Here is a 26,558-nt window from a genome sequence, read left to right as displayed (position 1 = left end):
GCAGCTCTACCAGCTGCACCAATGTGTTGCCTCTGTCATAATCATATCAGGATTCTGTTTCTAACCCGGCATCGTTAATTTGTCAACACATACAATTAACATGTCCTATGCTAAGCTGAGATGATGTATAGTTTTCCATATTATGTACACATTTAGAACATGAATGTACTTTAACTGAATTAATAATGCTGCACGTAAATGTAGGAAGATACACTATTGGCGAGCGTTGCCTGCATACTTATTCTTTCCTATTTAACCTTTTAAAGTAAAAATGTTATATATACGTCTTTCTTGAGAGTCTTTGGGAATTTCAGATGCACTTCCCCTGAGCTGCAGTGTTTAAGGTGAGGTGGTAACTTACAACAGTTTGCCTCATCAGACATGTCCGTGCAGTCATGATCTCCATCACAAACCCCAGGTCTTCGTGATACACCTACCATCCCCGCATCTGAAATGGAGCTCTGGGTTGCACTCTGTAGAGCAGCAAATAGTTCAAGTTAGTCAAGACATTGTGACATGGGCAAGCGCAAATCGACTGTCAGGCAGAACTTCATTTGTTATCAAGCTACATTACCCAATCTGCACAATCTTGTTGAAGATCAAATCTTCCCAGCCTTTAAATCTTATGTAAAGTTTTCCAAATTCAATGCCGTATCTCTATCATTGTAATATTATTTCACTGAAGCACTGTTCCAAATATCAACACAGTGGCCGGTCTTCACTTGTGTGCCAAGTCAACAAGGGGCAGCAGGCTATTCGGCCATTGAAAGTACCCTGTTGCCGCCTAGCTAACCTGCAATTCCCAACATGCATTTCAGCTCAGTGGAAGAGAACTGTAACAATTCTGTGTCCTTTGCTGAGCTGTGGGCTGTTCGAAGTCAACTAAGGGAGCTCTGGGAAAGCCAGACTTCCACTATATTCTCCCTTATCTTCAAGTTGCACAACATACTTGTAAATCACTCAAAACATCATCTAGCTCAGTAAATGTATGCAGGGATATTTGATCTGTTTTACTTATGCTTGTGTATACCTCAATCCACCCATCATAGTCCCACATCTTTCCATGCTCTTCCTTTCCAAAACCCTTAAGAAAATGTTGTTAGGGTCCAAATATTATAAAGTAGGGAGACCTGGGTTGATTCCCCTAAAATCAAAATATCTATCAATGTCTACCTTGTGGTCACCCTTTACCACTGCTGTCACCAAATGCCGTATTTACCAGCCTATCTCCTTGTGCTGTTACCTTCTGTGACCCATGAACTTGAACTCCAAGATCCCTCTGTACATCAATGCTGTTAATACCATGGTGTACTCTCCCCTAACATTCAACCTCCCAAATTTAACATCTCACACTTGCTCGGATTAAACTCCATCTATCATTTTCCGCCCATTTCCGATCTATGTCCCATTGTATCTTCTGACAGCCTTCCTTACTGTCTGCAACCCCTCCAAATTTGGTGAAGTCAGTAAACTTACTCACCAACCCACCCACATTTACGTCCAGGTCATTTATATATTTCTGTTTCCAAATTGAAGGTTATAGGTTACACTTACCACAGTTCATTTCATCGCTCAGATCCCCACAGTCATTGTAACCATCACATGTGCTGTTATAGTGGATGCATTTGCCAGTGCCACAATGAAACTGCCCCTCACTACAAGCTGCAATGGAAAATGAAAAGTCAGAGCCAGGGGGATAAAATGGAAAAGCTGATGAAAGAACAAGGGTCTGAAATTTGATGATGGTTTGATACTGTGAATCAGTATCGTGTTCACCGTGGCAGGCATTATTTATCTGCAAATTTGAAATTAGAATTGCTCACTAGATAAGAATTAGATTATATGCGGTGTCCGGGATCAGAGACTGAAGCAGATGCTAAAGTCATTCGTAAACACAAATAGAAGGTCTCATGTCCACAATGTACCCATAATAAAACAAAGCTAAACTTTAACATGTCACGTAGACAGAAGTGCTGGAGAAACTCAGCGGGTGCAGCAGCATCTATGGAGCGAAGGAAATATGCAACGTTTCAGGCCAAAACCCTTCTTCAGACTGATGTAGGGTGGGGGAGGGGGTGTGGGGGGGAGAAGGAAAAAAAAGGAAGAGGAGGAGCCCAAGGGCTGAGGGAGAGCTGAGAAGGGGAGGAGACAGCAAGGGCTACCGGAAATTGGAGAATTCAATGTTTATGCCGCTAGGGTGCAGACTGCTCAAGTGGAATATGAGGTGCTGCTCCTCGAATTTCCGATGGTGCTCACTCTGGCCATGGAGGAGGCCCAGGACATAGAGGTCGGATTCGGAATGGGAGGGGGAGTTGCTGAGCCACCAGGAGGTCAGGTTGGTTAATGCGGAGGTGTTCGGCGAAACGATCGCCAAGCCTACACTTGGTCTTACCGATGTAGATCAGCTGACATCTAGAGCAGCGGATGCAATAGATGAGGTTGGAGGAGATGCAGGTGAACCTCTGTCGCATCTGGAACGACTGCTTGGGTCCTTGAATGGACATGTCAGGGTTTGGGCCGTTTGGAGGAAAGTGCAGCTTAGACACTACCTAATGTGAAGAAAGTCAGTCACTGAGAGTGAAGAAAGCGAATGGCATGTTGGCCTTCATAACAAGAGTAGTTGAGTATAGGAGCAAAGAGGTCCTTCTGCAGTTGTATAGGGCCCTAGTGAGACTACACCTGGAGTATTGTGTGCAGTTTTGGTCCCCTAATTTGAGGAAGGACATTCTTGCTATTGAGGGGGTGCAGCGTAGGTTTACAAGGTTAATTCCCGGGTGGCGGGACTGTCATATGCTGAGAGAATGGAGCAGCTGGGCTTGTACACTCTGAAGTTTAGAAGGATGAGAAAGGATCTTATTGAAACATAAAAGATTATTAAGGGTTTGGACACACTAGAGGCAGAAAACATGTTCCTGATGTTGAGGAAGTCCAGAACCAGGGACCACAGTTTAAGAATAAGGGTAAGGCATTTAGAACGGAGATGACGAAAAAAATGTTCACACAGAGTGTTGCGAGTCTGTGGAATAATCTGCCTCAGAGGGCAATGGAGGCCGGTTCTCTGGATACTTTCAAGAGAGAGCTTGATAGGGCTCTTAAAGATAGTGGAGTCAAGGGATATGGGGAGAAGGCGGGAGTGGGGTACTGATTGTGGATAATCAGCCATGATGACGTTGAACGGCCTACTCCTGCACCTATTGTCTAATCAATGATCCTGAAAGTGATCATGGCAGAATATCAGCAAAATCTTAAAGTCCGAACAAAACCAAGTGCTGGAGTAACTTAGTGGGTCAGGCAGCATCTGTGGAGAGAATGGATATGTGATATTTTGGGTCAGTTGTGAAGAAGCATCACCTATTCATGTTCTCCAGAGATGCTGCCTGACACTCCAAGTTACTCCAGCATTTTGTTTTTTTGTTTTTTATAAACCAGCATCTGCAGTTCCTTGTCCTTAGGTTCATGGGATGCTCCCTAGGACAATCCCTGCCATAGAGGGGAATCAAGTATATCAATTAAACCAACTCTTAAGTGAGGAACTGCACAATCAAAACTCTAGAGCCTGCAGAGAAATGCATCCTCCCTAATAAGGACACTGCCACCCACTCCATCAGCTACCCACTCCACCAGCTACCCACTCCATCAACTACCCACTCCACCAGCTACTCACCCATCAACTACCCAATCCACCAGCTACCCACCCATCAACTACCCACTCCACCAGCTACAGAGTTCGATGTGGCCCTTGTGGCTAAGGGGATCAGAGGGTATGGAGAGAAGGCAGGTACGGGATACTGAGTTGGATGATCAGCCATGATCATATTGAATGGCGGTGCAGGCTCGAAGGGCCGAATGGCCTACTCCTGCACCTAATTTCTATGTTTCTATGTTTACCCACTCCACCAGCTACCACCACCACCAGCTACCCACCCAATTCTTACTTTAAAACCTTGGCTCAATAAATACTGGAACTGATATGCTGATCATTTATTATCCATTTTCCTGCATTTACACTATTAATCACAGCCTGATAACCTTTGTACAAGGTGGCAGGGCTTCACTGATCAACGTGTGCATTGTCAGATTGCGAGGCCACATCTAGAAGTGTAAGCACTGAGAACTGGCGAAAGGATATTTTAAAAAAATCAATATCGAAACAGGTACTGATAGTCTGATCACACTTTAGGCCACACACACCCTAGAGCAATGGATCAGTGTCCTTGCCACATTCCCTGTGAAGCAGACTCATACTGGTTAGCAACATCATGGGGAAACTACCTGGGATTACCAGATACAGTCGGCTTGCAGCCTGGGTTGGCAAACAAATATTCACAAGGACCGCAGCCACATTTGATACAGTAAAAAATGCTTTGCACGAAAGGCATCTGTTTCTGGCAGTTTCTCTGACAATAATGTCAACATAATAATGATACAACTAATCTGACCAATGATCCGAAATGGACGCCATAAAGCCGTTATCCAACCGGAAAAGATATATTTTAGGCTGCTATTGTATAAGCCAGTATCGTGGATGTATGTACTTTGAGTTTTTGTATAAAGATGCTGCATATCCCATTACAATACTTGACTCTTTGAGAAAAGTTTAATCACTATCCACAGTCAACACGGGAAAGGAAAATAGTGACATACTGCAGTTTGCTTCATCGCTCCAGTCATCGCAGTCATTGTAACCATTGCACACCAGCTTCCTTTGGACGCAGAAGGCACTACCACACAAGAAGCTGTCCACCTCTTTGCAAGATACTGCAAGAAAAAGAAAAGGACATTTGGCAAGCTACAGGATGCTTTATGGGACAGGCAGAGAATGGAGAGAAGGAATGGGGGATGTTTTGGGTCGAGACCCTTCTTCAGGCCCGAAGGTCTGACCCGAAATGTCGCCCATTCCTTCTCTCTAGAGATGCTGCCTGTCCCGCTGAGTTACTCCAGCATTTTGTGTCTATCTTCGATTTAAACCAACATTTGCAGTTCCTTCCTACACTGTATGCTTTTTGTTGGATTAATTTCACAGGCACTGTCTTTACCTGCAGACAAATATATAGATATATATTAGTTATGAAATATATGTCTTCTACGAATGTCAGCCTTCTGAAGTACCGGAAACGTTAACAAACATTATGATGGTTAAAATATTGCAAATATATATCTTAATGTTAAAAGATCCCTATATAATCTTAGAATTATATAGGGATCAAAACTTAAAAGGTGAAATAAACTGTAATTAGTGTAGGTACACAAAAAAGCTGGAGAAACTCAGCGGGTGCAGCAGCATCTATGGAGCGAAGGAAATAGGCAACGTTTCGGGCCGAAACCTTTCTTCAAGAAGGGTTTCCTCCCTACAACTGCAATTAATGTAGCATTTGTATAAGTGGGTGCTTGCTGGTTAGGGCAGGTACTTAGGCTGAGCATCCTATTTCTGTGCTGTATAATTCATGGCTCAGTCAGTCATATAATACATGCAGTTCAGTTTATTTTTTATGCACAGTTCTATGTACAGTTACTGATGCAACTTTCTTTTTGAAATTATTTTTTTAAGATTACTAGAAGTAGAACATTTTTTTTTAAAGAAGATAATTTGTTGACATAAAAGATGAAATAATTTGCTGCTAAGGACGTTTAAGGTACTTATTTGCTGCATTTATTTTACCAAATGAAAATATGAACTGCTCAGTTTTTAGCTTTATACTTCACCCAACCAACATATAATTCTAAAACCGATGTAGCTAGGTGTAGGAAGGAACTGCAGATGCTGGTTTACACAGAAGATAGACACAATATATATATCTATGGTACACACAAATGCTGGAGAAACTCAGCGGGTGTAGCAGCATCTATGGAGCGAAGGAGATAGGCGACGTTTCATCCCGAAACGTTGCCTATTCTCCTTCGCTCCATAGATGCTGCTGCACCCGCTGAGTTTCTCCAGCATTTTTGTGTACCTTCGATTTTCCAGCATCTGCAGTTCCTTCTTAAACACATATATATCTATGGTGTTTGTCCATAGCTTGACTCCACCCTTACAGGATTTTAGGTTCTCACATAAAGGAGAATTTAGGCTCCAGCACTCCCAGCAGGTATAGGAATAAATGCTGTGAAATCACAAGGGCATGATTCCTCACTTTACATCCAAATAGGGCACCATTGTTTGGCTACGGATTCACATGCAAATCAGCCATCTGCTTTTACCCAGTAGTCTTTGAAGAAATCTTGTTGTAAACAGTAGTATTTCACAGAACCCCATCCCCTTGAACAATAGTTAATGTTCCACTACTTTAATATATGTTCCATGTTCACATTCACCCTGCAGCTGATTCATTAATATGGAGTATACAACACAGACTTGCTCTCACAGTGCACCACATGGCATGTGTTCACCAATTTATGAGAACTGACCAGTTTATAGTTTTAACCTCAAATAAGTTGCAATATTTTACAATGTTATAATCCAGACAGAGATAAGGTGCACTATCTGACCAGCCTTGCTCATTTATCTCAGAAAACCCAATAGTTGCCCCACATTTGCATCTAAATGTGAGGTAAATAATTCCAGGGTCTTTGCTCCTTAGTTTCAATTAAACAACTGTGCGAGTATGCAGAAGCATCTCTCTACAGTCACCAAGATAAGTACCAATTGTAGTTGAACTCAAAATGACCTCCATCTTTATCCCAGCATAGAAAAGTTCAACAATGGCATGGGAATGAACTAAGGTTTTGTGAATATTTTAAAATAGCCATCACCTCTTAGATACATAGTCATACAGCATGGAAACAGCCCCTTCTGCCCAATCCGACCGACATGCCCCATCAACGCTAGTCCTACCTCCCTGCATTTGCCCCATATCCCCCAAAACCTATCCTATCTAAACCTGTTCTCTTCTTCTTGGGCCTGCCATCAGTCAAATGAACTGAGTCACCAGTCACCTAATGAGGGGAGAGTTAAACCGAATCATTGTTCAACTTCACTGTGAGAAGAGGCTGGTCTGATTTTTCCCCATTTCATTCAATCAGTGCAATATCTCTGACTAACTAAGACAAATAGGAACATGTTACATTTCTCCACAACAGCAGATTGTTAGACATAAATTTTGTTTGTTACTCCTGCATCCCTAACTTATGGATCTCAATAGAAGTCTGTGGGTTATTGTTTACTCAGCATCTAACTGCCTGCTGAAGTATTGGTCACAGTTTTGTATCTTTCTCTCTGTTCACAGTAGACATCAAAGACTTTCCAGGACGTGTATGACAACTGATAAACAATTGCACAAAATAAACCGAATTAATTCAGTACTTATACCATGGAAATCAACACGTATTAGCATGATAATCATCTCTCTGTGTACTCATTTAGTGTAAACATTAACAAGAATTGTTGCTTTAAGAGCAACATTGAAAGTAAATGAATACTTTAAGAAATTATATCAGTGTCCATGGACTCTCTTACTTTTCTACAGGAGTGTGGTAGAGAACATATTGGGTGGTGCATCATGGCTTAGTAAAAACGCTCTGGATGCTAGGCAACCACCCAATTTTGAATAATTCAAGAAATCCAAAATATAAAGGCGAGTTACACACATGTAAACAGCTGAATATGAAAGGAGTTGCTCTTAATATTAGGATACATTTGACAAAGTTTATCCTACCACGAAGCCCCAGCCAAACTGAGCTCAGTTGATGTGAAGCGAGTAACTCCATTAGGTTGGAATTCAGGGTAAAATTGGCCAAGATAACACAAGGGAAGGGACCCTTGGACTATCTTAATTCGGACTTTACTGGATTTTATCTTGCACTAAATGGTATTCCTTTTATCCTGCAAATGTACACTGGACGGCTTGATTTTAATCATTTATAGTCTTCCCGCTGACTAGATGGCACATAACAATAAAGCCTTTCATTGTACCTCAGTACAGGTGACAATAAACTAAACTAAAACTATAAATTATTCTGCAAAATGCTATAGTTATGCCATTTATTGTCACTATACGTGTACAATGAAATTAAAAGCTGTTCGTACTCAGTGCATACATATAATTTAGTACAAAAAACAAGAAACAGAAAACAAAAACAAAAGGGAGAGGGGGGGGATAGGTGCACAATTCTGCGGCGCTATATACATATCTATAAAGGCAAAATGGTGAAGGAGATGTTTAAAGATTATATTAAATATTAAAAATGTTTTTTAAAAAAATGTTACAAATTACAGTTACAATACACATTACAGTTCCAAATTTCTATACATGGATATAATAGATGGAAGTCTGGGTGTTAGGATGTAAAGCAGTGCATGCGTGAATTAAGAGCAGTTATAATTTTCGGAAAACTATTCCTGAGTCTATTTGTCCTAGATTTGATGCACCTATACGGTAATTATAGACTGCTAACATAAATTTTCAGTGTAAGTCAACATCTGCATCCAGAATTCTTGAAGAGTGACTGATAAGACCTGGACCCGCCTAACAACCGCGGCGCCAACCGGAACGAGTCCCGGTAGGCCCGACTTACCCCACAGGCCTCCCAGGGGAACGCGGAGAATGCTTGGCTGGGCCGAAGGAGTCTCAGCGGCGGTGGCGACGGTAGCCCCAGTGGTAGCAGCGTGAGCCTCGACTTTGGTGACGTGAGCCTCGACAGCGGAAGCGGCGGTGAGGCCTCGCGATCGACACGTGATCAGTGGTCGATGAGCGTGCGGGGGTAAGGAGAAGACAATGGGGACCCGGCGTGGGGGGGGGGGGCACTCTAGTTTAGAATCCCTCACCCAGGGTATAAGTCAGCGATCGTTTGTTTATTTGTTCATTACAGTGAAGGCGCTGTACAATAGGCACTTTTAATTTAATTTTAATTTCAAGTTTTCGTGCACCTTGTTGTTTGTTCTGACTGTTGGGCAGACCAATTTCCCTCTGGGGATGAATAAAGTTCTATCATATCGTATCGTATCGTATGAGGAGAATTCAGGAAAATGACAATTTGAAATCAATGCTAAAATCGTTGGTCAGGTTTGTAAGAAAGAGTGTGATACTCAACCCGTACACCAAAGTTCCCAGGTTCAATACCTGGATTACCCAAAATTGGCCAATACCATCAGTTGCGGTGGGGTCAAGGAAAGAGCGTTCAAGTTGCGACCCTGTTTTCACCAATCTGTCCACCACCACGCACAAGAAGCACAAGAAGCGACAAGACAGACACCATTGTATGAAGATGCCGAGAAGTGTGTTCAGCTCTGGCTAAACAACTTCCAATCTTGTGTGTGGACTCGACAAGGAGATTCAGCATAAAGTGGGTGCTGCCAAATGGCCTCAATCTCTCTGTCAAGGAGAAGAAATAGTATTGGGATTGGGTCCCAGCTGCTGGTTGCCCTCGAGTGATTCATGCTAATCACTCTGGACATGCCACATTTGATTAATTTATCATAATTGGTCTCCAGTTTTGGTCTCCTAATGTATTGTGTACAGTTTTGGTCTCCCAATCTGAGGAAAGACATTCCATAGAGGGAGTACAGAGAAGGTTCACCAGACTGATTCCTGGGACGGCAGGACTTTCATATGAAGAAAGACTGGATAGACTCGGCTTGTACTCGCTAGAATTTAGAAGATTGAGAACCTGGGAACTTTGGTGTACTGGGGGATCTTATAGAAACTTACAAAATTCTTAAGGGGTTGGACAAGCTAGATGCAGGAAGGTTGTTCCCGATGTTGGGGAAGTCCAGAATACTGGGTCACAGTTTAAGGATAAGAGGGAAGTCTTTAGAACATTTTTCACACAGAGAGTGGTGAATCTGTGGAATTCTCTGCCACAGAAGATAGTTGAGGCCAGTTCATTGGCTATTTTTAAGAGGGGTTAGATGTGGCCCTTGTGGCTAAAGGGATCAGGGGGTATGGAGAGAAGGCAGGTACAGGATAATGAGTTGGATAATCAGCCATGATCATATTGAATGGCGGTGCAGGCTCGAAGAGCCGAATGGCTAACTCCTGCACCTATTTTCTATGTTTCTATGTTTCTATTGTACCGCTTCCCAGTCGCTTACTGGCGAGGATGCAACTATTTCTCCAAGTTGCGTCCTCGCCCCCCCTCCTCGTGGCCTACCACTGGATCGAAGCGGCCTTTCCTACCTGAGACCGGGAACCTGACCAGAGCTTCGGCAGCGGCGACGCGATGCACCACGGAGCGAGCGATACCTGCCTGGTTCGCAGTTTGGAGCTCCGGAGTGTTGGGCTTGCAGCATCGACATCGCGGGGCTCTGGTTCGTGGAGCTCCCAGTGCAGGCGGCGCCGACCGACATCGCGGAGTCCCTGGGGTCCTTTGCCGAAGGCCGCCAGCTTGAATCTCCACCCAGTGCGGCCTGGGGACATCGGGAGCCACGGACACTGGTAGGAAGTGGCCGATTCGGAGGTCCAAGCCGCTGAGGTTGGCCTCCCGTTCTGAAGGCGGAGTTCCAACATCCCGGCGAGCGGGCCTGAGTGGCGGGCTGTCCGTAGCGGCGACTGCGGAGGGCTCCGGAGACCCCGCCCACGGGTAAACATCAAGAAGATCAGAGGAAGAGAATTGACTTTGGTGCCTTCCCTCACAGTGGGAAACTTTTGATTCTTCTGTGTGTTTTATGTTGAACTCTATCATGTGTTGTGTTCTTTACTTTATTGTATGGCTGTATGGTGATCACATTTCACTGTGCCAACTGGTACATGTGACAAATAAATGTATCTTGTGTCTTGTATCGTACAACTGCAGAAGGATCTCTTTGCTCCTATACTCAACACCTCTTGTTATAAAGGCAAACATGCCATTGGCTTTCTTCACTGCCTGCTGTATCAAAAAGTATCTGACAAAAATAAGTAAAATAAATGGAATTGTTCAAATTGCAAACTCAAAGTTAAATTATTCAAGATACTTAAATAATTTAAATTGTTTTCCCATCCTGGATTCAATAATATCATCAGTTTAAAAGTTAACAACAACACCAACAACAACAACCAGTTTTATTCGTCACTTGCACATAAATTGCACATAAAGTGCAAGTGAAATGTATTTGCCAGCAACGGTACAATGAAAAAGAACACACAAACACACAATAAGTATTGCACTCTATCCAGCACCCTTACATGTTCACTTAATCAAGAGCTTCACCACTTTATATGATTTTGTCAAAATTGTTGGATGAATATCCAATAGCTCTTTACAAATGCTCTCGCATCGAGTTCCTCTCAATGAAGTTAGGTGTAATGGGATTGTAATGTTTGTACACCTCCCTGGCCATTCTATAGAATGGAAAATAGTTTGGGACTTGAATGCATAAGAGGAAAACAATCACAATAGAAACATAGCAAAATAGGTGCAGGAGTAGGCCATTCGGCCCTTCGAGCCAGCACCGTCATTCAATATGATCATGGCTGATCATCTAAAATCAGTACCCCATTTTCTCATTTAAAATACCGGAGTCGGGTCGATTTCTGATGACGTCACTTACGCGACAACGGGCATCTGCCGGTAAGCGTTTTCTTCAATCCGTTTTTTATTTCCGGGTGTTTTTGCGCATTTTTACGGAGCGAAATGTCTTAGCTCTCCATAGCACCACCAGAAGTCGACCCGACTCCGGTATTTTAAATGAGAAAATGGTACCAGAAAAGGAACCTTCCCACCCCACCGCCTTGAAGACCTAAAACATGTGGGAAACACTACAAGAGGAAGGTGAGGACGTTTTTCAAGGCTCTGAGGAAGAAAGCTCTACTTTGACTATGGAACAAGAGCAAGAGCAAAAACTAAGACAAGCTCTGGTGCAAGATATTAAAGAGTTGTTGGCTGAAAAGCTCGAAAAGCTCAAAAAGCTGGACACAAAACTGGATGAGCAACTTACTGCTGTGGTTAAATATCGTGGCTGGAAGAACAGAAATATGTGAGAAAAACTGGAGGAATCACCTTTTGTAGTTGGAATGTTAGGGGCGTTAATGAGCCAATTAAAAGGGGTAAGGTCTTTGCCCTTCTAAAATCTATTAATACTGATATAATATTTTTACAGGAGACGCATCTCAAGGATGAAGCTCATAACAGGCTGAAGGCAAACTGGATTGGTCAATTATATCATTCTACTTTACTTTCTAAAACTAGAGATACTGCAATCATAATTCGTAAAGGCAAACCATTCAAACACAAAGCCACCATAGCCGATAAAGAGGGTAGGTATATTATAGTATCTGGGGAGTTATATTCAACCCCACTTACTATGGTGAATATCTACGCCCCTAATTTTGACAACCTACAATTTTTAATAAAATAATCATCACAATCTCAGACTCCACCCAGCAAAGTCTTCAATTGTGTACTGGACCAATATCTGGATAAATCTTCACAGCAAAGGAGATATAATACAAAATCAAAATCCAGCGAACTTCTAAACACTTTTATAAAAAATACAAACATAACCGACGTATGGAGGAATGCAAATACATCTGGAAGAGAATATTCTTTTTATTCAGCCGTTCATAAGACGTATACACGTATTGATTACTTTCTGGTGGACACAAAATTGATCCCTTTTACAATAAATCCTAAATATCATAATAATATTATTTTCGATCATTGTCCATTAACATTCTCCTTAAAATTAGAAGGAATGCATAATAAAAAAATGTTCTGGAGATTTAATCCTCAAATATTAACCGACCCAGGTTGCTGTGAATATTTGAAGCAACAGATGGAACTATTTTATGAGACAAATGACACACCTGGTATTTTGGCCTCTTTATTATGGGAATCTTTTAAAGCCTTTATCAGAGGCTCGATTATTTCATATCAAGCTTATCAAAATAAAAAAAAAAACAGGTTGAAACAATTGGAATTAGAAGGACAGATTAGACAGCTTGATTTAGAAAATGCTACCAATCCCTCTATTGACAAACACAATAAGATAGCAGTATTAAAATTCAAGTTAAATCAAATTCTTTCCACAAGAGTTATTAAGTTATTTCAATATACTAAGCAAAAAAACTTTGAATTTGGTGATAAACCGCACAAACTCCTGGCATGTCAGCTGAGAAAAATGGAAAAAGATCACACTATCCAAAAAATTAGATCAGAAAAAGGCGAGCTGCTTACACTCCCTAAAGATATCAATGAAAGATTTTTACAATTCTATCAACATTTAAACACATCTAAAACTTCAGTAGAAACTATACAGATTCAAAACTTCCTTAACAATTGCAACCTTCCGTCACTCAATGCAGTGGAACAAGAAGAATTAGGAGCGGAAATTACAGTAAAAGATATTGAAGAGACTATTAAATCACTGAATAATGGCAAAATGCCAGGCCCAGATGGGTTCAGTAACGAATTCTATAAAAAATGTCATGAATTAATTTCCCCTCGTTTACAAGCCCTTTATTTACAAGCCCTTCATTTAAAGAACAGACGTTACCACAAACTTTAACCAAATCAACTATTTCACTGATACCAAAAAAAGATAAAGATCTTGAAGAGCCAGGATCATATAGAGCAATAACTCTTTTAAATACTGACCAGAAAATATTAGCTAAAACCCTGGCAAGAAGACTAAGTAAGTACGTCAGTAAATTACTCTGATCAAACTGGGTTTATACCCAAGAGACATTTGTTCAATAACTTGAGACGTTTGTTTAATATAATGTACTCACACAGATCGATAAACAAAGACTTATCAATTATTTCTTTAGATGCAGAAAAAGCATTTAACCAAGTAGAATGGGAATATCTCTTCACAGTATTGCAAAAATTCCAACTAGGAGAAAATTTTATTTCATGGATAAAGTTGTTATATAACAATCCGACTGCCAGAATACTAACTAATCAAACTCTGTCACCTATATTTCAATTATCCAGGGGCAATAGACAAGGGTGTGCTTTATATCACCAATGTTATTTGCCCTTGCTATAGAACCCTTAGCTGAAAGTATAAGAGTACATCTGAACATTCATGGCTATAATAGTAAATATACTAATAATAAGATTTTGTTATATGCAGACGATGGACTTTTATATATTACCAACTCCCAAGTCAGTATCCCAAATATACTAAACCTCATAGAACAATTCGGCTCCTTCTCAGGGTATAGAATAAACTGGAACAAAAGTGAAATTATGCCGATAAAACCTCAAGACCCTTCACATCTCCTAAAATTCCCCTTTAGAATTGCTACGGAAAAATTTAAATATCTTGGAGTCTACGTGACTAGAAAATATCCCTCTTTATTTCAAGCAAAATTTCAACCATTAATCACCAAATTAAATGCCCTTATTCAATTTTGGAAAACACTTCCGATTTCCCTTATAGGTAGAGTAAATGCCATAAAGATGATTTTCCTTCCACAACTCCTGTACCTATTCAATAACGATTTACCTCCCTAAAAACTTTTTTTTTTAAACTTGACTCTGTGATTACAATCTTTATCTGGGATTATAAAACTCACAGAATTCACAAACGACATTTATGCAAACCTAAAGAAATCGGTGGACTGGCTCTCCCTAATTTTCTTCTCTATTACTGGGCAACTAATATTAAAAATGTAATCTACTGGATGGATGATACATGCCAACAAGTAAACTGGTTAAAAATGGAGAGGGAAGATTGTTTGCCTTTCAATATAGGCTCGATTCTTCTCTCTCCAATACATTTGAAGAAATCAATGTATGAGAAAAATCCGATAATTCATAGCACCCTACGAATCTGGAAACAGTTGAAATCAACCCTTAAATTGAGAAATTTCTCTCTCCTATTACCAATCGCCAATAATAACAAACCAAAAAACATCCTCCAAAAAATTAAAAACATAATGCATACAAAAAACAGCATTTGATCACAACTAGCATTGCAGGTGGATCTACCAACATCATGTATTCACATTAGATAGAATACACTTTTTATTGATCTGCTTACTTTTCTGTGTTGATTTGGAGAAATGGAAAGAAGAAGAGTGAAGTGTGTTTGAGTAATTAAGTATTTACATCCATTTATGTTGGAGAAAGGAAAACAAATCAAATGGGCATCCCCAAAATCTTTCTCAGCTTTGGCTGTGTCTGCTATGGCCCATCTACAGAGAACTTCAGAATCAATGCAATTGGATTTGGCCTGTTTGTTTTACAGGCTGAGGTTCGCCTGTCCCTGCTGCTTCCATTGATTCCATTTCACCATATGATCACCAACTAATATTTAGTCATATGATAGCATGGCCAATGCCTTGTTATATGAAATCAATAACATGATCCCACACACACCGTCATACACAGTTTTCTAACTTTCCAATAGATGCACTGATTAATCTTGAAGGAGATGAGGCAAAATGTACATCGACATGCTGGACTATTTTATAAAGCAGTATAGATAATTCAGAATATGACTTCATTTCATTTCCTAATTCAAATGAATTCAGCAAATGTCCTGATAGTACAGAAAATAACATACATGTCATGATAACCCTGTTAATGAGGTAAAAGATCACTTTTTTTCTGGCCAGCTTCTTCTCCAAACTATTTTGAATCCAATCCAACACCTTTGTCTGTTCACCACCATTGAATCATTGCTCTACCAATTTAGTTCAGACTCAGCAGACAATTAAACCGCATCTGAAACTATTGCCTGTTATTATCAAACAGTTTATTCCAATTCAATCCCATTTATTCCAATCTTGCACTGAAGGGAAAGATGTAATGGGTGTAATCATGGTGGCTGGCCCTTTACACCCATGCTGATATCCAAAGCATGCATGCTTAAATTCCTCTACTCTCTTTTTCTTAACGTAAGACTTAGTTTAGGGTTGTCCTTTGACTCTAGCAAATTTCCTGCTCCATTTCAATTCTTCCCACTATCTGATCGGCAAAGTTATAATTGAGGTTGCAACTGAAAGGCTTGTGGGAATAGGGTCACACTGGGAAATTGAGTGCCTCACTGGCAACAGTCTGTGAGAAGGTGCAAGGCACACTCCAACTCTTAATTTTTAACTACATATCCTATTTTCCTTTACATCAATGTGGCGATTTTAATTCTCGTCTTAGTTTAGTTTAATTTAGAGATACAGCGCAGAAACAGGCCCTTCGGCCTAGTCAGTCCACGTCGACCGGCGATCCCCGTGCACCAGCACTGTCCTACACATCAGGAACAAATTATAATTTTTACCAGAGCCAATTAACCTACAAACCTGTACATCTTTGGAATGTGGGAGGAAACCGGAGCACCTGGGGAAAACACACGTGGTCACGGGAGAACATACAAATTAGTCAGCACCCATATTCAGGATCGAACACGGGTCTCTGACGTGGTAAGGCAGCAGCTCTACCACTGTGCCACCATGCCACCCTCCAATCTAATACTTTTAACAATAAATCCAATAAATAGCATGTGCCAAACAACTAGTATTCCCAAAATAAAACTCCTTCCCATTGTTAAATGTTTCACAAATTGACTCATGAATAAATAATTATTTTATTATAATCAATTTTTCTTTTTTTTTTCCTTTAGTTTAGGAGGCGTTTTGTTTTTTTTTCTTTTTGTCTTTTTATCTTTGTGTTTTTTTTTACATTTATAAGTCTCCTTTTAAAGATTTAACTATATTTACATAGAGACGGGGAGGTCTATATTCATTGTGTATTTTGTCACTGGTCTCATATTAGGTTATACCTGTTATTAATGTAATCCTGATGCCTATGTATCAATACCATTGTTATGTTTATCATTATTCTTTTTGCTCTGTTTTTTATGTTTTATTTTTGTTTTTTTTGAGAAAAAAAACAATAAACAGATTTAAAAAAAAGAATTGCTCATTAATGACAAAATTCTCTTGCACTCGATAACCTCCAAATAGCACATTCTGGAGGGAAATGATCTACACCAAGGAAGAACATCCATAATAAGTGCAAAGTGAAAGTCGCCTTTACTTTTACATACAAATGTGAGGTAGTTATTTGAGCAGGGAACAAGTAGTGCTACTTCTTTGCAGATGACAATAGACAATAGACAATAGACAATAGACAATAGGTGCAGGAGTAGGCCATTCGGCCCTTCAAGCTAGCACCGCCATTCATTGTGATCATGGCTGATCATCCCCAATCAGTACCCCGTTCCTGCCTTCTCCCTACATCCCCTGACTCTGCTATTTTTAAGAGCCCTATCTGGCTCTTTCTTGAAAGCAACCAGAGAACCTGCCTCCACCGCACTCTGAGGCAGAGAATTCCACAGACTAACCACTCTCTGTGAGAAAAAGTGTTTCCTCATCTCTGTTCTAAATGGCTTACTCCTTATTCTTGAACTGTGGCCCCTGGTTCTGGACTCCACCAACATCGGGAACATGTTTCCCACCTCTAGCGTGTCCAAACCTTAACAATCTTATATGTTTCAATGAGATACCCTCTCATCCTTCTAAACTCCAGAGTGTACAAGCCCAGCTGCTCCATTCTCTCAGCATATGACAGTTACGCCATCCCAGGAATTAACCTTGTAAACGTACGCTGCACTCCCTCAATAGCAAGAAAGTCCTTCCTCAAATTAGGGGACCAAAACTGCACACAATACTCCAGGTGTGGTCTCACTAGGGCTCTGTACAACTGCAGAAGGACCTCTTTGCTCCTATATTCGATTCCTCTTGTTATAAACGCCAACATGCCATTCGCCTTCTTTACTGCCTGCTGTACCTGCATGCTTACTTTCATAGACTGATGTGCAAGGACCCCCAGATCCCGTTGTACTTCCCCTTTTCCCAATTTGACGCCATTTAGATAGTTATCTGACGACACCATTTAGATAGTAATCTTACTATGTTACTTGAATCCCTTCATCCAAATACTTGATATATATTGTAAATAGCTGCAGTCCCAGCACCGAGCCTTGCGGTACCCCACTAGTCACTGCCTGCCATTCTGAAAGGGACCCGTTAATCCCTACTCTTTGTTTCCTGTCTGCCAACCACTTCTCTATACATGTCAGCATTCTATCTCCAATACCATGTGCCCTAATTTTGCCCACTAATCTCCTATGTGGGACCTTATCAAATGCTTTCTGAAAGTCTAGGTACACTACATCCATTGGCACTCCCTTGTCCATTTTCCGAGTTACATCTTCAAAAAATTCCAGAAGATTAGTCAAGCATGATTTCCCCTTCGTAAATCCATGCTGACTCAGACCGATCCTGTTACTGCTATCCAAATGTGCAGCTATCTCATCTTTTATAATTGACTCCAGCATCTTCCCCACCACCGATGTCAGGCTAACTGTTCTATAATTCCTTGTTTTCTCTCTCCTGCCTTTCTTAAAAAGTGGGATAACATTAGCTAACCACCAATCCACAGGAACTGATCCTGAGTCTATAGAACATTGGAAAATTATCACTAATGCATCCACAATTTCTAGAGCCACTTCCTTAAGTATCCTGGGATGCAGACCATCAGGCCCTGGGGATTTATCAGCCTTCAGTCCCATCAGTCTATCCAACACCATTTCCTGCCTAATGTGGATTTCCTTCAGTTCCTCCATCAACCCAGATCCTCTGGCCACTACTATATCAGGGAGATTGTTTGTGTCCTCCTTAGTGAAGACAGATCCAAAGTACCTGTGCAACTCATCTGCCATTTCCTTGTTCCCCATAATAAATTCACCTTTATCGGTCTTCAAGGGTCCAACTTTGGTCTTAATTTTTCCTCTTCACAAACCTAAAGAAGCTTTTACTATCCTGCTTCATGATGACTGGCATAAGGGGGGAAAGTGAGTCTTAATTAAGAGTAAAAGAAGACAGATACTTTAATATGTTTCTTAACTTTGTCATATTTTCACATTACATGTTAAGCCAAGTGTGGATAACTAGCTCTGAATATTGGCCCAAAGCTTTGACCCTTATTCCTCCCTGTAAAACCGCATGAACTGATCACCATGATGGTTTGACATCCCTATAACCTATTTTCTCATTAGCAGTTGCAAATTTTAACACCTTTTCCTCCTTTGAGAATTCATGGTTTCATGGCATTTTAAGTGTATTCAAATCTCAAAATGCTTTGCAAACTAACGGCTTTGAATTACAAGGTAGCCAGAGAGAGCAATTTGTTCTGACTATGTTACAAACATTGACATTGTAAGAAATCTCACTTCATTCTAGCTCAGTGAGCTAACAGAATGCTTTCATAATGCTTTGAAATTTTCCATTTGTAAAAACATTTATGGACCAACTTTATTGGCGTATGGTAACCAGGGTTTCAGATTTATGCGTTTACTGTTGTCATGGAGAACTGTACATGTTATTTGCAGTGTTACGTTAATTACTCACTCAGCCATCTGCCACACTGCATGTCAAAGTTTCCAATTATGAAATATATATTTAAGATGAGATTTTTACCTGTTCCACCTGAATGGGTTTTTTTTTTCCACCCAGCATTTGAATTTACTGAAGTTTACTCAAATGAGAAAAATTTAACCATTAACATAGTTAGTATATGGAAATCAATGGGAATGTCCATACGCATCCCAACTGGTATTTTTCCAAAGATTTTTGTATCTTTAAATACTGAGAAATGATTTACAAGACCAATGGAAAACTACCTTACAGTAAAGGAAAATATGGCATTTAAAAGCACAAATCAGAATGGAAACTACTCAATACAAATTGATATTATAATTCTAATTATCCATGGATAATGGAATATTCTTGAGAGTGTTTGATGGTTTTACAACAGGTTCCTATATATTGAGACCCTGTCACAAATTTCCTTTCCATGGATTTCAATAAAAGTAAAGGTGGGCAGAGATAGAAAACAAACTGGCAATTCAAGGTGGTCTTTTTGATCCATATGAACTCAAGACTATTTATGACAAGGAAATCATAGACAAAATCTCCAAGTTGGCAGATGACTGTAAACTTAAAAAAAAATCAATAACAAGGAACTATGTGTCCCCTCATGTCCTTTATGAAAGTAAATCTGCCATCCTTACATGGACTGTGGAGCGTGGTGAACACATGTCGGGGCAGATGAGACAGTGTGAGGCTTGCAGAATGTGGGAGCCCAGGGACACAGATGGACCCTCTGGCTGCTACAACTGTGGCAAGTGCGTCCAGCTTCAGCTCCTAAAGGACCGTATTGGGGCACTGGAGAAGCAGCTGGATGACCTCAGGGCCATCCGGGAAAACAAGAGTTTCCTGGACAGGACCTACAGTGAGGTAGTCACGCCGAGGATACGGGAAGAACCAAGGTGTGTGACAGAGAGAAAGGGTGGAAATCGTGGAGTGCAGAAGACCCAGGTGGCTAATGTAAACAGGTTCGCCCTCTAGGGAACTGTCCGGGGAGACACTGTTTCCAGTCCGAGCGGTGGACACGTCGGTGGCTCCGATCCTGGAGATGACTCGACCGGCGAGACCGACATCGGGCAGAGCCCTAGTGGTGGGTGACTACATTGTCCGAGGAGTGGACAGGAGATTCTGTGGCGGCAGACGAGATGTGAGGATGGTCTGTTGCCTCCCTGGTGCCAGGGTTCAGGATGTCATGAGCCGAATTCTGAACATCCTTGAGAGAGAAGGTGAACAGCCGGCAGTAGTTGTGCATGTAGGCACAAACGACATTGGGAAGAAGAGGAAGGAGGTTCTCCAACATGACTTCAGAGATTTGGGAAAAGACTGAAATGCCGGACTTGTAGGGTGATTATCTCTGGATTGCTTCCAGTACCTCGTGCTAGTGAGGACAGGAACAGGGAGATAGGGGATCTGAATGTGTGGCTGAGGGGTTGGAACAGGGAGCAAGGATTTAGATTTATAGACCACTGGGATCTCTTCTGGGGTAGGGGAGACCTGTACAAAAGGGACCGGTTACACCTTAACTGGAGGGGGACCAACATTCTGGCAGGCAGGTTTGCTAGGGCTACACGTGTGGGTTTAAACTAAATAGTGGGGGGGAGGGATTGACAACTTGGGAGTATAAAGATGGAGTTGAAGGGGAAGTGGCTACGGGAAAAATGACAAAAGATTCTCAAATTATTGGGTAGGATAGATCGAGAATGGACAAAGAGTAATGTCAGGGCTAATTGCGAGGGAGGAAGTGAATACGAAGGTCAAAGTACTGTATATGAATGCGCAAAGTATAAGGAATAAAGTGGATGAGGTTGAGGCTCAGTTAGAAACTGGCAAGTATGATGTTGTGGGAATTACTGAGACAAGAGGGCCAGGGCTGGGTACTGAATATTCAAGGATTTCCTCCTATCGAAAAGACAGACAGGTGGACAGAGGGGGTGGGGTTGCCCTGTTGGTGAGGAATGAAATTCAGTCCCTTGCAAGGGGTGACATTGAGACAGGAGATGTGGAGTCAGTATGGATAGAACTAAGGAATTGTAAGGGTATAAAGACCCTAATGGGACTAATCTACAAGCCCCCAAACAGTAGCCTGGACATAGGGCTCAAGTTGAATCAGGAGTTAAAATTGGCATGTAGCAAAAGTAATGCTGTGGTTGTTATGGGAGATTTCAACATGCAGGTAGACTGGGAAAATCAGGTTGATACTGGACCCCAAGAAAGGGACTTTGTAGAGTGCCTTTGTGATGGATTCTTAGAACAGCTTGTATTGGAGCCTACCAGGGAGAAGGCAATTCTGGATTTAGTGTTATGTAATGAACCAGATTTGATAAAGGACCTTGAGGTTAATGAGCCATTAGGAGGCAGTGACCATAACATGGTCAGGTTTAATCTACAATTGGAGAGGGAGAAGGGTAGATCGGAGGTGTCAGTGTTGCAGTTGAATAAAGGGGACTATGGGGCCATGAGGGAGGAGCTGGCCAAAGTTGACTGGAAAGATACACTAGCAGGGATGACAGTGGAACAAAAATGGCAGGTGTTTCTAGGAATAATTCAGAAGGTGCAGGTGGAGGATCAGTTCATTCCTAGGAGGAAGAAAGATTCCAAGGGGAGAAAGGGACGACCATGGCTGACAAGGGACGTCAGGGACAGTATAAAAATTAAAGCAAAGAAGTACAACGTAGCAAAGATGAGCGGGAAGCAAGAGGATTGGGTAATGTTTAAAGAACAACAGAAGATAACCAAACAGACAAAACTGGAAGAAAAGATGAGGTACAAAGGTAAGCTAGCCAAGAATATAAAGCAGGCTAGTAAAAGCTTCTTTAGGTATGTGAAGAGGAAAAAAATTAGTTAAGACCAAAGTTGGACCCATGAAGACTGAAAAAGGTGAATTTATTATGGGGAACAAGGGAATGGCAGATGAGTCGAACAGGTACTTTGGATCTGTCTTCACTAAGGAGGACAGAAACATTCTTCCTGATATTCTAGTGGCCAGAGGATCTGGGGCGACGGAGGAACTGAAGGAAATCCATATTAGGCAGGAAATGGTGTTGGATAGACTGATGGGACTAAAGGCTGATAAATCCCCAGGGCCTGATGGTCTGCATCACAGGGTACTTAAGGAAGTGGCTCTAGAAATCATGGATGCATTGGTGATAATTTTCCAATGTTCTATAGACTCAGGATCAGTTCCTGTGGATTGGAGGAAAGTTAATGTTATCCCACTTTTTAAGAAAGGCGGGAGAGAGAAAACAGGGAATTATAGACCAGTTAGCCTGACATCGGTGGTGACTTTGGCGGGCGGCACAATGGCACAGCGGTAGAGCTGCTGCCTCACAGCGCCAGAGACCCAGGTTTAATCCTGACTACGGGGTGCTGTCTATGTAGAGTTTGTATGTTCTCCCTGTGACCGCATGGCTTTTCACCAGGTACCCTAGTTACCTCCCACATTCCAAAGACGTGCAACTTTGTTGGTTAATTAGCCTCAGTAAATTGCCCCTGGTGTGTAGGATGCAAAAGTGGTGATAACATAGAACAAGCGTCCGGGTGATCAATGGGCAGTGTGGACTCGGAGGGCTGAAGGGCCTGTTTCCATACTGTATCTCTAAACTAAACTGAACTAAACATTAACAGAGTTATTGGATAATAAAACAACTTTTGTAGTTCTTTGTCCAATACAAATAAGGCAACTACATTTTAAATCAGCCATATTATATTTTACAAAGAAAGCCATTGAGACTCCAACGAGTCAGTGGAAAAGATTAGCAGACTGTATGACTATCAATTCATACACTAAGAATTGTTCTTGTTTAGAATTCATTATCCTTTGATAGATAGCTAGGATGATGTGAGAAATTGCACAAAGCATTTCAATTTGTCAGTTTCTAAGAGACAATAAACTACTCAGGGCTGATTAAGAGTGCCTCAACCTTTGCCCACGATGTTTAATCAGAAGCAGAAGGAACATTTCTCGTTAGGAGCTCTGCAGACAAATGAAGGTTACCACCGTAGATGCTATAGCAACTGCTCGAACATAAAAGCTTAAGGCAAAGGTGATAGAGACAATTTTAATGGAAGAAAAATTAGTTGCTTCCCCTTTTTCAGCACAACAAGCATGATTTTCATTTGTGCTGAGAGTGAGCTAATACAAAACCTACTGCTATTGAAAATTACCAAGATTCAGATGGATCCCTACCCAGAGAAAGTGTACATGCTCCATAAGGCTGAACATAAGGGCTTTGAATGTCATTCGTTCCACTCTCAGAATTGAGCCTTCAAGGTTCAAGTCCATTTTCGAGATCTGAATGCATAATTCTAAGTTAACAATTAAGAGAGATGTCACCTTTTGAACAAAACATTAAATGGAGGATGTGTTTGACTTTAGCAATATACTAATGACCCCAGGTATCCATTCCAAGCTGCTCAACCTGCTGCCAACAGGACAATTCTGCCTTTATTTCCTGTATCTGCTCATGATTTTAAATGTTTGGAGGAAAGGTGCCATTTAGAACAATGTGAACCGTAATAATGATAAACACCCCAACATCAATGGGTGTCAATTTAATTATTCCGCAGATGATCAATAAAGGTGAAGCCAACTTTATAGTCAATGTGGAAGACAAGAGACTATATCCAAAGTAAGTGCCAATCTCCCCGGGAGGACACAGTTCCTTTCTGGACCCTTTAGGTAAACTACAGCTTCTGTTTTCCCAAATTCCCCCTTCCGTTTTGTACCTCAAATTCCCATCTCCACCTAACCTTCTTGCCAGATATTCCTTCCGTTGGTGGTGGCCACTGACCTCTCTAGTTACCAGCAGTCTCCATTCCTACTTTCCACATGATCTGACCCAGCAGCGTACATATATTAAACAACACCACTCCCCTCAAGCTTGTGTGTATCTTGAACTCTCCTTAACATTCCCTGCCCAAACAAGCTGGGATTAAAAATTGCCTCTCGAACATCATCTTATTTCGAGGTTATTGAGCCATTAGGAGGTAGTGACCATAACATGGTTAGGTTTAATCTACAATTGGAGAGGGAGAAGGGTAGATCGGAGGTGTCAGTGTTGCAGTTGAATAAAAAGGACCATGGGGCCATGACGGAGGAGCTGGCCAAAGTTGACTGGAAAGATACACTAGCAGGGATGACAGTGGAACAAAAATGGCATGTGTTTCTAGGAATAATACAGAAGGTGCAGGATCAGTTCATTCCTAGGAGGAAGAAAGATTCCAAGGGGAGAAAGGGACGACCGTGGCTGACAAGGGACGTCAGGGACAGTATAAAAATTAAAGCGAAGAAGTACAACGTAGCAAAGATGAGCGGGAAGCAAGAGGATTGGGTAATGTTTAAAGAACAACAGAAGATAACTAAAAAGACAATACAGGGAGAAAAGATGAGGTACGAAGGTAAGCTAGACAAGAATATAAAGCAGGATAGTAAAAGCTTCTTTAGGTATGTGAAGAGGAAAAAATTAGTTAAGACCAAAGTTGGACCCTTGAAGACCGAAAAAGGTGAATTTATTATGGGGAACAAGGAAATGGCAGATGAGTTGAACAGTTACTTTGGACCTATCTTCACTAAGGAGGACACAAACAATCTTCCTTATATAGTAGTGGCCAGAGGACCTGGGGTTACGGAGGAACTGAAGGAATCCACATTAGGCAGGAAATGGTGTTGGATAAACTGATGGGACTGAAGGCTGATAAATCCCCAGGTCCTGATGGTTTGCATCCCAGGGTACTTAAGGAAGTGGCTCTAGAAATTGTGGACGCATTGGTGACAGGGAGAATACTGATGTGCCTTCCCGATCCCCCATTCGCTGTGATGGCATTTCAGTCTCAGTCACAGAGGCCGACGTCAGGAAATCCTTCAGAGGGGTGAACCCCCGAAAAGCACCTGGACCTGATGGTATACCCGGTCGTGTTCTAAAAACCTGTGCGGACCAACTGCCGGGATTTTTACGGACATTTTCCAACCTCTCACTTCTGAGGTCTGAGGTCCCCACCTGCTTCAAAAGGGCATCAATTATACCCAAGAAGAGTAAGGTGAAGTGCCTCAATGACTATCGACCAGTGGCACTAACGCCGGTGGTGATGAAGTGCTTTGAGAGACTGATCATGGAACAAATCAACTCCTACCTCGACAAAAACCTGGACCCACTGCAGTTCGCTTACCGCCACAACAGATCAATGGTGGATGCGATCTCGCTGGCCCTCCACTCCACACTGGACCACTTGGACAACAAAACTCATATGTCAGGCTGTTATTCATCAATTACAGCTCGGCATTCAACACAATCATCCCCTCCAAACAGGTTACCAAACTCGCAGAACTGGGTCTCTGCGCATCTGCAGCTGGATCCTCGACTTCCTCATCCACAGACCACAGTCTGTTCGTATTGGTGCAAATGTGTCAGCCTCGATAACAATCAGCACGGGAGCACCTGGCTGCGTGCTCAGCCCCCTGCTGTACTCACTCTATACCCATGACTGCGTAGCCAACCACAGTGCGAACTCCATCATCAAGTTCGCTGACGACACCACTATTGTGGGGCGTATCACTGATGGAGATGAGTCAGAATATATAAGAGAGATCGAGCAACTGTCCATATGGTGCCAGCGCAATAACCTGGCCCTCAACACCAGCAAAACCAAGGAACTGATTGTGGACTTTGGAAGGAGTAGCAGGGGGACCCACAGCCCCATTTATATCAACGGTCGAAAGGGTCAAGAACTTCAAATTCCTGGGAGTGCACATCTCTGAAGATCTTTCCTGGTCCCAGAACACTAACGCAATTATCAAAAAAGCTCATCAGCGCCTCTACTTCCTGAGAAGATTACGGAGAGTCGGTTTGTCAAGGAAGACTCTCTCTAACTTCTACAGGTGCACAGTAGAGAGCATGCTGACCGGTTGCATCGTGGCTTGGTTCGGTAATTTGAGCGCCCTGGAGAGGAAAAGACTACAAAAAGTAGTAAACACTGCCCAGTCCATCATCGGCTCTGACCTTCCTTCCATCGAGGGGATTTATCGCAGCCACTGCCTCAAAAAGGCTGGCAGTATCATCAAAGACCCACACCATCCTGGCCACACACTCATCTCCCTGCTACCTTCAGGCAGAAGGTACAGGAGCCTGAAGACTGCAACAACCAGGTTCAGGAATAGCTACTTCCCCACAGCCATCAGGCTATTAAACCTGGCTCGGACAAAACTTTGATTATTAATAACCACTTTCTGCTATTTGCACTTTATCTGTTTATTTATTCATGTGTGTATATGCT

General features: G+C 41.8%; 1 protein-coding gene across 1 annotated transcript in view; it reads right to left on the bottom strand.

Annotated features, from left to right (window-relative positions):
* corin (corin, serine peptidase) overlaps positions 1-26,558 on the bottom strand; it is a 156,447-nt gene that overhangs the window by 50,998 nt on the left and 78,891 nt on the right. Inside the window, 4 exon segments of the mRNA XM_055636671.1 lie at positions 362-413; positions 415-473; positions 1,555-1,662; positions 4,645-4,758. Of these exon segments, the coding sequence (XP_055492646.1) occupies positions 362-413; positions 415-473; positions 1,555-1,662; positions 4,645-4,758 (333 nt within the window).

Source organism: Leucoraja erinacea, chromosome 1, assembly GCF_028641065.1.
Source record: "Leucoraja erinacea ecotype New England chromosome 1, Leri_hhj_1, whole genome shotgun sequence".
NCBI classification, from domain to species: domain Eukaryota; kingdom Metazoa; phylum Chordata; class Chondrichthyes; order Rajiformes; family Rajidae; genus Leucoraja; species Leucoraja erinaceus.
Note: the sequence above shows the minus strand (reverse complement) of the source record. Positions and strands in the feature narration are given on the sequence as shown.